The sequence below is a fragment of the Branchiostoma lanceolatum genome, chromosome 12, assembly GCF_035083965.1.
Source record: "Branchiostoma lanceolatum isolate klBraLanc5 chromosome 12, klBraLanc5.hap2, whole genome shotgun sequence".
Taxonomy (NCBI): domain Eukaryota; kingdom Metazoa; phylum Chordata; class Leptocardii; order Amphioxiformes; family Branchiostomatidae; genus Branchiostoma; species Branchiostoma lanceolatum.
In genome coordinates, this window is record NC_089733.1 from 8847761 (window position 1) to 8860900 (window position 13140).

The 13140-nt window shown below is 41.1% G+C and overlaps 3 protein-coding genes across 4 annotated transcripts in view; 2 read left to right on the top strand and 1 right to left on the bottom strand.

Annotated features, from left to right (window-relative positions):
* LOC136445556 (FYVE and coiled-coil domain-containing protein 1-like) overlaps positions 1-13030 on the bottom strand; it is a 30223-nt gene extending 17193 nt beyond the window's left edge. For both annotated transcript variants that reach the window (XM_066443616.1, XM_066443615.1), the window contains exons 1-4: positions 12915-13030; positions 11542-11643; positions 10224-10346; positions 641-753 (exon numbers count right to left, since the gene is read on the bottom strand). In XM_066443616.1, the coding sequence (XP_066299713.1) occupies positions 641-753; positions 10224-10346; positions 11542-11599 (294 nt within the window). In that variant the 5' untranslated portion in view covers positions 11600-11643; positions 12915-13030. The remainder of the gene's footprint in view (positions 1-640; positions 754-10223; positions 10347-11541; positions 11644-12914) is intronic.
* Positions 1800-6553, top strand: LOC136445557 (brevican core protein-like). Its single transcript, XM_066443617.1, has 6 exons — positions 1800-1922; positions 2525-2658; positions 3684-3853; positions 4377-4458; positions 4846-4969; positions 5933-6553. The coding sequence occupies exons 1-6, from the start codon at positions 1864-1866 to the stop codon at positions 6096-6098; spliced, it is 735 nt and encodes a 244-aa protein (XP_066299714.1). The 5' UTR covers positions 1800-1863; the 3' UTR covers positions 6099-6553.
* LOC136446360 (uncharacterized) lies at positions 7476-9599 on the top strand. The gene is made up of 4 exons (XM_066444702.1): positions 7476-7503; positions 8058-8300; positions 8899-9022; positions 9326-9599. Exons 1-4 carry the CDS (start codon positions 7476-7478, stop codon positions 9501-9503), a joined length of 573 nt encoding a protein of 190 aa, XP_066300799.1. The 3' UTR covers positions 9504-9599.
* Positions 13031-13140: the final 110 nt, after the last annotated feature.

Here is a 13140-nt window from a genome sequence, read left to right on the forward strand (position 1 = left end):
CTTGAAACAGATGAACTTGAAAGAAAGACAATAAGGAAATGCATCACAACTTCTCAAAATCTTCCTTTCTTCCTGACCATTTGCTTTCATCCATCCTTTATCTGCTTAATAAGTTATTCAAATTAAAGAATTTGTGGTGAGGATGTTGAAACGTTAACTTTCCGAACATTTTGGACTCGACACAAATGGTTTTTAAAGACCAAAACAAATGAACCTGTATTCTCAGACAAAAAGATATCAAGATATCTTTGGTCGTTCATTCTTGGAATGTTCAAGAACAGCAAATTTTATGAACCTTCAGATTCAATTTGCAACAAGATGAGAGAACACAAGAACAGAAAAATCTAATTATAAGGAATTTTACCACACCTCTAATTCATGAACTACATGTAATAGCAACACTATAATACTGTAGAACATAGGATATTTGGAGTTTCTTTTTACACAACTAGGAATCTCACCTGCTGACGTTTCGGTGTAAAGTTTTCAATAGAGTAAGTATCTCCTATTAAGTATGCACACCGACTTTGGGGTCCATCTGGAACACCTCCTTGCAGCTTGAAAAGTTTTAAAAGTGCATACTGTATTGGAAACTTTACGGTATGTAGAGGAATGAGAACTTTTAAAATATCAAATTTACCTCATTCTGACTCTTGACATATCTGATGCCATCGTTCAGCCCTTTGTTCCCTGCCAGACAGTCACAGAAATAGTTCCAGTAGTCCTTCTTCCCACCCAGGAAACTGGACTTCTCTGGACAGAACAATGGAATAAAAGGAAACACTTAATATTTACTATTGTACCAAATTCTACAGTCACATTTCCAAAACGGCCAGGCAGTTTGAGGGAAGGAAAGTTTGATACATGTATAAAAGACATCATAACACACAAAACGTTTCTAAAAATAAGTCATGAGCATTATTTGTGTATATTTCTTACATACACTTTTATTTTTGTTCCTGCAAACAGTATTGAAATGTGACCCTAGCATTACAGGGAATCGTCAATTTGTGATGCTTTAAGGTTACGAATTCAAGACATTTGCTGCTCCTTGGTTATGTCTTTATTTTCCTCAAGTTTCTTGACCTTTGGGGTGAATTCAAACACATTTAAATCAACCTCTCTAAAAATCAAAAGTTTCCATGGTTATGACACATCTCTGATTGGCTGTGATACATTAACCAATCAAAGCTGCTGTAAGATAAGATATACACTTTGTTGACTCCACTTAAGAAAAGAGCTGAACCATGCACAATGGACAAATCAAATTTATAGCCACGTCAAGTTAAACATGTCTTCAGCAAAATAATCTTTGATATGGTGGTAAAGTCTAAAAAGTCAACAGATCTTACTTTGATAAGCCAAGCATTATATGGTACTATAAGCTGTAAAATCTGATCAACATGTCTCTTTCTTTCAAGTGACTCTTGTTCTTAACTTTATGACTTAATGATCTGCAATCATAGAATACGATATGGTTTTTGTGTACACTTCTCTCTGATGAGATAATCCAATTTTGCCTACACATGGGTAGCTTTGTGAAGCATACTTTAAAACATTTTCTTATGATGAAAAAATACATGCTAAACTGATCATGTAGCAAATTCAATCCAGGGGTTCAGTAAATTACAAGAAGAATCTTAGGGGTGATACACTCTTTTATTAACAAGTTTTCTCATCTGTGTAGTGACTGTTTCACCCCTGGCTAGTAAATGGTAGAACCTAGATCACCTGATGTGGTATACTAAAATCTGAGGGCCTTCCAAAGAGGCTGTACTCAGCGTCCAGCTCAGAGAGGTGACCAACGGTAACTTTACTCTCCTGGCCGTTGTAACAACAAGAGAGCTCACACCGAAAGGCATCATGCAGAAGTTTCTCTACATCCTCCTGTCACTGGCAATCAGCAGCGCCACTGTCCTCAGGTAAGTAAAAACGCTACTAGGATACCATCATCACTTTCTTTGCTTGGAACCATTGCTGTAAAAAATACTATGTAGAAGTATACCTTTTGTATGCATGTTCCCTCTAGCCTTAGATTACTAGCAACATCACGCTTCTTTATACTCATAGTGATACTGAGACTGACTATAAACTTTATAGTCAGTCTCAGTATGTTTGAGCATTATGAGAAGAAAAGCAAAGAACTGATAGATCACAGACTGGCCATGTTAAGATCAACTTTGGTGTGAACAAAATTAGATTTCAATTTTCCTCACTAATTAGAAGCATGTCTGGACAACAGAGCTTTCCCAGCTGCTCTGCTCAATTTCTAGACTGCTAAAGGGAGAAAAGGAGAGAAAGACCAACTGCCGCTTGAAAATGCTGTCATTTCTTCACTTGATCCATAATTGATGATGACTCTAAGACATTTTTTACAGAGAAATTAGTGTTTTTGTCCTAGCTTGCTGTTGTCTAGCGTTAAACCCTATATTTTGCAGCCTTGGCTGTATGCTACAAATGTAGATAAACCAACTGAACAGAAGTACAGATAGAGATAGAAGAAATCTGTTCTTATTTTGGACAGGGACAGTGACCTTGGTGAAGATGAAGAGAAATGGGTGGTGGGGAATGACCTGCATAACCTGCCACAGCCCATGATCGGCTCTGAGCTGACCACACGTCTGTACCACATAGAGCAGCAGCTTCAGAACTTCCAGGGTAAGTGGAACAAAAGAGGGCGACTCTAATCAGTTTAATCTCTTACCGAACTTGATCTGATCAAAATAGTACTGTTGTTAGATCCTAAGAGGAGGGAGATCAAGATACAAGATAAGTTCCATACGGCCGTCGGGCAATCCTACGAGCGGTCAGGGCTGGTACCTCGAGTGATACGGAATACACCGTGTTGTATTTTATTCATGTGATACCCACCCGAGAAGTCACATATATTTCCAACTACGAAATGTGCCAGAAACTTGTTCTCAAACAAAAAGGTGTAACTTACAACAGCAATTCTGACATCCAAGTCGGTTATTCAAATTTTTGACAGCGGCGCACCTGGCGCACACAAAGAGGGTACGAGATATTCTATGGAAGCCTATGTGATATTTACCCAAGTCATCACCCAGTCCAGAACACCCATTATGATTGAACATTATTTGTGGCCCAGGTATGAAATAAATACAAATACAAAACTAAAGGGGGGAAGACGAGAGGTGCCTCCTCTGCCGACGCTGAAGGAACGGCGAGAGGTTGCGGCAGTGAAGCTACTGAGGGACATGCTGGACGAGGGTCACCCCCTCCATGACCTGGTGCCGCCGGCCAGGTCTACGGTCACTGGGAGGACTCTTAGAAACGGCACTGCACTTACTGTGCCAGCGGCCAGGACACAGAGACTGAGAAGGTCATTTCTACACCAGGCCATCCGCTTGTATAACGAATCATCTTAATGTCACTTAGTGTGTATGGCATTCCTGTCCTTACTTTCGGCGTTCTCTGTAAGGCATTACGTACAACTTTGTTTTAGGTGTTTCGGTGGCATGTATTGTAACTGTTTATTAATGTTTGTACATATATTTCTGTATTCACAAGTTGTAAAATCAGCGATATTCAGTTTGTTTTTATACCGACTGCGAGCTGACTGCTTTTCTGAATAAACTGAATAAACTGAAACTGAAAAAAAAAAAAAAAAAAAAAAAAAAATTTAAAGCTTTGAACTATCCCTGCCCTTCTGTCCCCCACAGGTGCCGTGAGCACCCTGCAGACTGAGCTGACGGCCCTGAGAGACCGTGTGGAGGTGGAGCGTGAGCAGACAGGTGCTTCATTCAACAACCTGAAGCACCTGCTGAACAACGAGTACATCCAGCGCAGGGCCAGTCTGGAGGACGTCAACCTCAGTCTCACTTTCCTCCAGGTGGGAACACAACTCTACATTTCTCTGTGAAGCTCAGAATCTTTGTTCTTGTATAGCTGATACCCAAGTATGGATCATCTTATGTACCATAGCCTAGGGGTGCTCGTTTTACATGCTGTAGGTCTTCAGTTTGATTCCCTGATGAACAGATCATACAAAGACTTTAAGAATGGTGCATACTTCTTCTCTGCTGAGCACTCAGCACTTTTCAGATAGACTTTAAGGAAGTTGGGCACACAAATCTATGAGTGGACTAGCTCTTTCTTGTGTCGCTCAAGCACTAAGGAAACTGATGAGAAGGGTGTCATCTTTTACCTAGCCTGGGTGCCATCCGAGATTACTCCCGGGGCTCCTGCGTTTGCTACCCTGAAAAAATCTATTTTTTTTAGGGTAGCGAGTGTAGGAGCCCCAGTAGTTATAGGATGGCACCCAGGGTACATTTTAGCTTTATCTTTTTTTTAATATTATGTTGTGGGAAGGACTTCAACTTTGACTCATCTCTGTTTTGGTACTGTATTTCCAGTCCCAGCTACACCAGACTGAGAACCAGACTACCCTGATGGGCCAGATTAGACAGGAGCTGTGCCGTGTCACACCAACCCTGGGTACGACTTAACAATATTATACCCACATGCCTGAGGTTTTATACATGTACATGTGTATGTCATTTTCATTCTGGTAACAACATTACGATTTTTTATCGAACAGCTATAGCCAAGAACAGATGCCATTGTGACCTGCTAACTTTTTAGAAGTAATTAAGAAGTGTTTGGAAGGCAGTTTAAATCCTTTTTTTCCTTTCCCCCCTAAATTTGGGAGATTCTTTTCCTGCAAGGGTAAGAAGCAACTGTTACAATGCTCAAGATACTCAAACTTACAAAATAGATAACACGCTCCATGAAAGAATAAGCAAGCATTCTTAAAAGGGCAGCACAAAAGTAGGCAAAGTTGTAAACTTCACAAGGTTGAGTTGTTTTTCTTCCACCCTGCAGGTCTGATTGAGCACCTGACATCACCTGTCGGACACTACCAGTACACCTGGCAGGAGGCCAAGCAGGCGTGCGAGGCTGACGGCGGGCGTCTGGCCGAGTATCGCGAGCTGTACGCTGAGTACAGGTAAAATGTGTCAATCACAACTTTCCAGAGAAACTTTTTTTTCCCAGTTTTTACAGCTATTGCGGCTGAGTACTTTTTTTAAACATTAAAATATGCCATGAATAGGTCATAAATATGATGATATATGTAATTATACATACATGTGATATATGTACAAGTAAAATTTCCGCTTACTGCCTGGCTTGAAATAAAGACCTTACCAACATATGTTAACCTTAAACTATATACCTGCATATGGTAAATGCATTTACTTTCACGGTGGTTATGTATTTCATAGTAGAAGGGAAAAGGAGGTTTTTGCTGTGTCTTAAATACCGTGATTGTTGAAACAATTCTGTAGTACAGTAGTCTTACATTGGAAACACTTATTTGCTGCATCATGAATTTGCGGAAAAGGACACTGCCAAATCCAAAAAAAAACAGCAAAAGTTTCAATATTTACAGAGAAATTCAAGTCAAAATGGGACATTCTAAGGCTTTAGGGGGAAATTACTGTCAGATAGGTCACTGTTGAAGACTGTGGCCACATGTGACCTAGTAGCATCCCTGGTCAATCAGAATTTTATGCTTGTCAGAGGATCTGCTCCCTAGGGTAAGGGGGCGCATGGTCAGGGCATGGAGCCGAAACGCCCCTGTAACCCTGTTAAGATAAAGCCCTTCTTCTTCTCGTGTCACCACTGGCACTTGTCTGCTATACACTCCCCCCTCCAATATTCGGCAACCGCCCTTCTTATTAGGGTCAGGTCTTCAAGGTCCTTTCAAGGCTCAGGCAGGAGGGGACCGACGAGGAGGTGTTCCATGGTCTGCTCCTGCCCGCAGTCACATGTCACCCTGATATCCTCTCTACTGAAGTTTGTACATGTATGTTGCTTGCAAGACACCAAGACCCTGAAAATAAAACCATCCCAAAAGTTTAAATATTTACAGTATATCTTCTCTAACGAAGCTTGTACGCTGCTGCAGGCGTGGTCTGGAGAGGTGTGACTGTGGCTGGCTGGCGGACGGCACGGCCTGGTACCCCATGCACAGCGTCTGGCCGCAGTGCAAGAACGCCCGCGGCATGCACGTGTGCGAGGAGCAGGGCACCTACAACGCCTGGTGCTGGAAGAAGCTCTCCATCTGCCCCTAGTCACATGACCTAGTCACATGACCAAGTCACATGACCAAGTCATCTGACCTCATGATTCAGTTGCACAATTTAGCTACATGATCTTGGCATGATTTGCGATCGCATGATCTTGCCATATACACGTATCTGTATCTATATAGCCGGTACAACCGCCATTAGGCATAACACACCAGTTTCGCAGGCACGCGGCGCGGCAGCAGCTGCTTATATTACAATGAACGGTCTGTTACACCTAGTCTTTGCATATCTGACTGCAACCGTTCTTTAAAGCAACTAAGATGCTCCCACGTAGTCAGACGACCAAGTCTGTATCTGTATAGAATAACTTCGGCATAACACACCATAATGATCCTATCTGGTTATTCTCCTATTACCTGTTCTCTTATTACGAGTCATGAGATGAAGTGCTGAATACTAATTGTTGATTATGCAAAATAAAGAACTTAGTAGCCTTGCTTGTATGTAGTCATTCTTTGTGACATTGGGAAAAGACCTAGCCTATATATAGCTACAGTAATTGATTGAATGTAACACGATTCGTTTTTGTTATTTATTTAGTGGGCCCCCTTGGAAATCAACTTCAAATAAGTTGAATGGGGCTACCCACTTGTCTGATGATGAATAAATAAAATAAATAAAAATAAAATTAGCTCACATGAGATATCGATTCTGTGAATAATTTTGGTAAATGACCGTATAACGTCGGCTCCTGTGTACATGATTGTGGCTGTGAATACTAGTAAACAACGATGTTACACATGAGATATATATCCTCATGATCACATGTTATCTGATATGTCATTGAATACATTAAACAAAAAAGGTAATAAAATACTGTTTAGCACTAAATTGCAGAACTTAAGTAGCAGGTATTGACAGCAATGTTTCCCTTCCCACGTTGGCTTCAATAGAGGCCTGAATAAAAAAGTTCTCAAGAGGCCACAAAGCCTACTTGACTTTGGAATCAACAGGGAAGGCATTTCTTGTCCTGTCAGCATTTCTAGGACACCAAGAGCATTGTGAAGTATATCTTTATGATGGTAAAGAACTATATCATAAAAACTTAACAGCCATGTTTACAATGCTCTTCAACTTCAAGGAGTACCATACCTAAATAAAGGCATTGAGATTGACTTGACTTGACCAACATCACAAAAGCCATTGTTCTTTCACAATCCAGTACCAAGCATTACCAAAAAAGGACCAGACATGTTACTTGTCCAGAGATTTCACATTGCAGAGATTATTGCACTCTTAACACTGGGAAATGTTGAGTACAGTGTTGCCAACACAACAGTTACTGCTAATACAAGTACAGATGGCCCTCGTGAAGAATCTGCAGTCTCAAATGCTGAGCTAGCTTCACAGCTGGGGAGAATGGAGTGGCAGATGTATCAGCTGCAAGGTTTGAAGCTATTTTCAGCCTACTATGGAATAGCTATCCTAGTATATTGAGAGGACAAACTTGTCGTTTCATATCATAGAAAGATTTGAAAGAAGCCTATTTTGCAACATTTCTATCAAATGGAACATGATATCCTTTTATATCAAATTAATATAATCGTAAAGCTCTGCCTTGGTACATGTACTTTGCAAAGTCACCGTCTTGTTTCTTCTTCGTAGAAACATTTTGTACGACCATCATTTAAACTTTACTGCTTCATTATTAGTAAGTTATAACACTGTCATATATAACTTGACCTCCTGAGGACATACGTTGGCTTGAGATCAAAGGAGTATATTGGACTGGCCATAAAAGAAATGAGCAGTAAACCTGAAACAATAGTGTCATAAATCAAAGGAAATGTGTTAAAGGTCAAGAACTAGTGGTGGTTATCAGATTAATACATCGATGAAATAAAATATGGGAATGAGTGAATGGATGGATGAATTTTTGAAAAATAGATCTTTGAATCATAACTTTAATTGTCATGACTGATTCTTAACTTCATGTTTCAGATCAGGTCAACACATTGCAATTGGAGGCAGAAAGTATCTGGCAACAGTTCTTCTTAACACAGGCACAGAAGCACAAGAAGCTTGCCGACCTGTACACCGAACTAGCCACTCAACAGGCACAGATGATAGACGCAATGGACAACATGGTAGAAACTGTGAGGTCCTTCAAGACAACTTCAGCTAAAGCTAAAGATCTCCAGAAAAAGATGGAACAAGCTTTGTGCCATGCAACACCACCTCTTGGTAAGGAAAACAAATGACACCCATCAGTTTACTTCCTTTACTAGTTATAGTATTGAGTTCCTAGTTATTAGTTACTGGTACTAGTAGTAGCATATTCAGATATTTTATTGAACTTCATGTGACTTTTGTGAATCACTTGAAATGATTTCAACTTGCTTAATGCTCCAAATACAAGCAATGAAAACAAGCTATCTGCCACCCAAAAATCAAGACCCCAGCACGTCCAGGTCAAAAGATACACAAATTGAAGTTCTGCTGCAGTACCAAGGTCACATACCAGGGGGCCCAAAATAGACCTTGACCTTTGGCTTCACAACACCTGCCCACATACCAAATATCATCATAATTCATCAAGAGGTTCTTGAGTTATGCTACAGTTATGCTACAGTAGTCCGGAAACACAAACAGACAGACAGACAAACAAACAGACACACCGAAAAACAATATCTCAATTTTTCAAGGAGATAATGAGGTAGACACACATACATGACTTGGCAAGATAGAAATCTTTGTAGTGCAGTCCTGCCCCCTATCAGCTCATCGTAGAATAGCAACTATATTTTGTGAAAATGTGATCATTTCTCCTATGAAACTGCAGGGCACATCTTCCACCTTGCTCCCCTACATGGCCATCTCCAGTACAGTATGGAGGAGGCAGACAGGGCATGTAAGAAACATGGAGGCTGGCTGGCTGAGTATTCCCAACTCCTCAAACTGGAAAGGTTAGAGTCTCAGACTACATCTTTTCCATGGATGTAACAAGGACTACCTACTAGTCTAGAGGCTGAGCTGTCCACCTTGAGTGGAAAATAAACCAGTCTACATAGGTTCAAGAAGCAATTTTGAAAACCAGCACTCCACCATCAATTAGTATTAGCCATCTTGAACATTTTGTCTCATTGAGCCCTTGAAACAAGAAGTGGAGCTGCTGTATCATACCAAGAGCTTCTGTTAACTACATGTATATTAAACTTTAGAACTACAGGTACACATTGTAACTAACAAATGTTGTTCTTCAATAACAGGATGGAGTCTGGACCATACCACTGTGGATGGGTAGAGGGAGGGAGAGCATACTACCCAGTCTGGGAGGAGACAGCCAGTTGTCATGGCAACAAGTGCATCCGCATCAAGACTTGTGACCAGGGAGATAAAATAAAACACAACGCCTGGTGCTTCCGACCCTTGGGTACCTGTCCATAGTAACTGCAGTAGCAGGGTGCTAAACCAGGTTGAAATGTTCTTGCGTCATCCAAATTCCCAGTGACCAAAAGATTCTAAAAAGAATCATTCTTCTTTCTAACACTGTGTACAAATTTCCGTAATTTTTTTTTTCAAAGTGTGACATTTTCATATCTTTACTTACCGCTTTTTCTCCGTCATGGTTAATGGAAATTTCCTTAAAACGTTTCGGTCATACAAAAATTCCATCAAACAACAGGTGCTAGCTAGAGCCCTGTGCAGCAGCAAGCATGCTTGCATGAAGCTACAGGTGTAACATACCAGATGTATCCTCTGCTAAAATATACCCAGGTACATTCTGGCCATGGGTACATTGTGGCCTGCTACACTGGTCCACACCTGTTGAATATTCATGAGTCTCATCAGGTGTATCCCTGCCAGAATATACCCAGGTACATTCTAGCCAGGGATACATCCTGGCCTGCTACACTGGTCCACACCTGTTGAATATTCATGAGTCTCATCAGGTGTATCCCTGCCAGAATATACCCAGGTACATTCTAGCCAGGGATACATCCTGGCCTGCTACACTGGTCCACACCTGTTGAATATTCATGAGTTTCATCAGGTGTATCCCCTGCCAGAATATACCCAGGTACATTCTAGCCAGGGATACATCCTGGCCTGCTACACTGTCCACCTGTTGAATATTCATGAGCATGTTTGATGTGATATGATTACCTTTCTGGTCGGTCTGTAGCAGGATCTCCAGCTTGGCACAGAAGCGGTGCAGAGTTGTGTTGTCATCTGTGACTGGCTCCTGGCTCTCCGTGAAGTACTGTTGCTTCAACTCAGTGATGCATTCTGGGATAGATACAAAGATGCTTATAACATACTTTAAGTATTAGCCTGGTCCCAGTCTCTAGGGTCGGCTTAGTGGTGTTTTACCGGGCCAGTCAGTTTCTGATGGCCTTTCTACCTCTGGCTGCCATCCTACTTCCGCTACACCCCACTTCTGCTGCCTTCCTACTTTTCCGCCGCCCCTAGAGACTGGCAGGGTCTCAATACGGGCCTGATTCAAGGCGCATGAGATTGATGCGCCCAATGGGAACAGAGCAGACTGATCTAATTATTCCACTGAGCTCTGATTGGCGCGCCAACCTGGCGCGCGTTTTCAGCTGTTCGGTCCCTCTGCTCATTACCATATCTAACATGGCCGCCATCTAAGACGAGCGACGCACGCGCGCACCACAAGGCTGCAGAAAACATTGTTTCTAAGGCTCTCTTGTTGCTAAACTAGCTTAAAATCTGAGCTATACTGGGTCCCCAATGCCCCTCTGATCTCATGGCTGTCACTCTGGAAATTAGCGTGAAAGGACAGCTGTTTACAGTCATCGTCAACATGTCGCTATCAGAACAACAATACCCGTGAGATTTTCGGGCGGCCGAGCAAGATCTTGATTATCCTACACAAACAGATCCTGATTCGCCGCTGTGGGCAGCGCCCATGTCCAATCGCGCTGTCAGACCGCGAGACACCCGGCGCTGGGAGGGCCATAAATCGAGAGGATTTTCTATTATATCCGGCCATACCGTCGGTGCCGAACTAATTAATCCAAGGCCGTAAACAACACCCCGGGCGGGCTAAGCTGTCTGGGCGGGTGAGGGTCACTCACAGTGCCGTAGAGATATCGGGGAGGCACCGAGGGTATGGATTCCAGGCTATTTAAGTATAAAAATGTTGTCACACCACTAAGTTGGGCTACCCTGGTCAAATATCACAGAAATGAAAATGAAATAATTATCAAAAATACAAATGACATGCAGTTACCAAAGGACAGAAAAGAAAAAAGCAACAGCCCCCCCCCCCCATATACATTGCACTAGTACAACGTACATGTATTCTAAACTCATCGATAGTTCTATTATGTAGTATACCAGACAATTTGTTTTAGAACTTAAATGTTAATCTTAAAAGATATTTCAGAGATTGATATGTTAACAAGACACTTGTCTGTGTTGGTGTTACTTATAAAATCAAGAATGCTGAGATCTTTACCTTCAACATCTTTGATGAGTTTCTGCACCTGTGGGTTGGGAGGAGGTGCGGTTGCCATGGTGAAGCTGTGCTATCAGAACAGCTAGTGCCTCATGTCCAACCCTGGAATCATACATGTATTACACATATTTACCCTGCATCAAATTCAAGATTTGTCTTTTCTCTTCAATAGCAAATTAAACTGCTACTAACTATCTGATGACAACATTTGAGTCACATCCCCGGACCCCCTGGCATGAACTGTAGATACAGTTCTGATAGCACTCAACATATAGCTATTCATAATGATTCATGTAAATGTGTGCAACTTAACCTTCATATGTATCCTGCTGCCTAATCTGTAACCCATAGAGAATCGGTAGCCAAACAGCTCCTTCAGTGTGCTAAAGGTTAATTACATCACTTGACCACCACATGCACATGACATGACTAGTATTAGTAATAGTGGCAAATAGCAGGGAGTCAAATTACATACACTCTTTACTTATAATTTTTGAGTACTCCCCTAGTTTCCAAGCATACCCAGCTGTAGAAACTATAATTCAACACAAGTCTTCAGTGTTAACTCATTGTAAATAAATGTTTAAGCTCTCCCTATATCATGATTTCATCATACAACTTTATCAATAGATGTTGACCTTTGTGGCCATGTGATATGAAATGATTAACTACTACAGTCTGTTGTTGATGTTTGGGGGCGTGTACAGTCCTGGGTCAAAATCAATACTTTTGTAATATTCTACAGCGGCAATTCAAGCATTCTCTAGTCACAGTTCATGCAAACATTTAAACAGCTACGCTAATACTGATAATACGAATTTTGTAACGTTAACGTTACCTCCTTTCAAATAATTTTCATCTGCTTAGCTTAAGAATATGAATATTGTTTTGAGAACAACAGATGCCACAGAATGTCTAGGATTTCTTTTCAAGTCTCCTACTATTCTACAGCTTGAGGGGTTACTAAGGATTTATTATTACAGCTGTCTTAAGAAGAAATTGAACCCACATACATTAGTCATAATGTATGAAGATGTAATATATCACTGTAATTGTACTGCTGTTCTATCACCATGCCATATACCTAGCTTGTACGAGTATAGACGTGCAATAAAGTTATTTCTTTCATTAAGTACATGTTAATGATGCCATGTCCACTCGCAGGAGGGTTTTTTTCCTGGTCATGCGACTTCCCGCTGACTGAGGGGGGAGGGGAGGTGCCAGATTTGGACGGACGACATGTCTAGTCTTTGTTTACACGTACGATTCCATCGTCTCTTACTAAAATAGTGAGCCTTTAGAATAGACATAGATACGGGAAATTATCTAACCGTGCTATAGATGCACCGTTATAAGGAAATGTGATAGAATACCTGCAGAAACTTGCCGTGAACCTTGAAGAATCAGACTACAGTCGTTTGCGAAGTTAACTTGTCAGTCATGTGACTTTGTGGACATGGGTCAGACGACTATATATGCAGGGGAGAAAAAGTTGCAAACACTTTGGTTTAAATTCATTACTTTTAACCCAAAAAATAGATAAATTCAATATATTTGATTTTAATTAATAATATAAACTTTACAAGAAGATGTTAAAAG

What these genes read in the sequence shown, in the direction of transcription:
- LOC136446360 (XM_066444702.1), top strand. Translation starts at nt 7,476, where the DNA reads ATGGAGTGGCAGATGTATCAGCTGCAAG. An exon ending in CCATGCAACACCACCTCTTG is followed by an intron (nt 8,301 to 8,898) that starts GTAAGGAAAACA and finishes ATGAAACTGCAG; the next exon opens with GGCACATCTTCCACCTTGCT. An exon ending in CAACTCCTCAAACTGGAAAG is followed by an intron (nt 9,023 to 9,325) that starts GTTAGAGTCTCA and finishes CTTCAATAACAG; the next exon opens with GATGGAGTCTGGACCATACC.
- LOC136445557 (XM_066443617.1), top strand. Translation starts at nt 1,864, where the DNA reads ATGCAGAAGTTTCTCTACATCCTCCTGTCACTGGCAATCAGCAGCGCC. An exon ending in AGCAGCGCCACTGTCCTCAG is followed by an intron (nt 1,923 to 2,524) that starts GTAAGTAAAAAC and finishes TATTTTGGACAG; the next exon opens with GGACAGTGACCTTGGTGAAG. An exon ending in GCAGCTTCAGAACTTCCAGG is followed by an intron (nt 2,659 to 3,683) that starts GTAAGTGGAACA and finishes TGTCCCCCACAG; the next exon opens with GTGCCGTGAGCACCCTGCAG.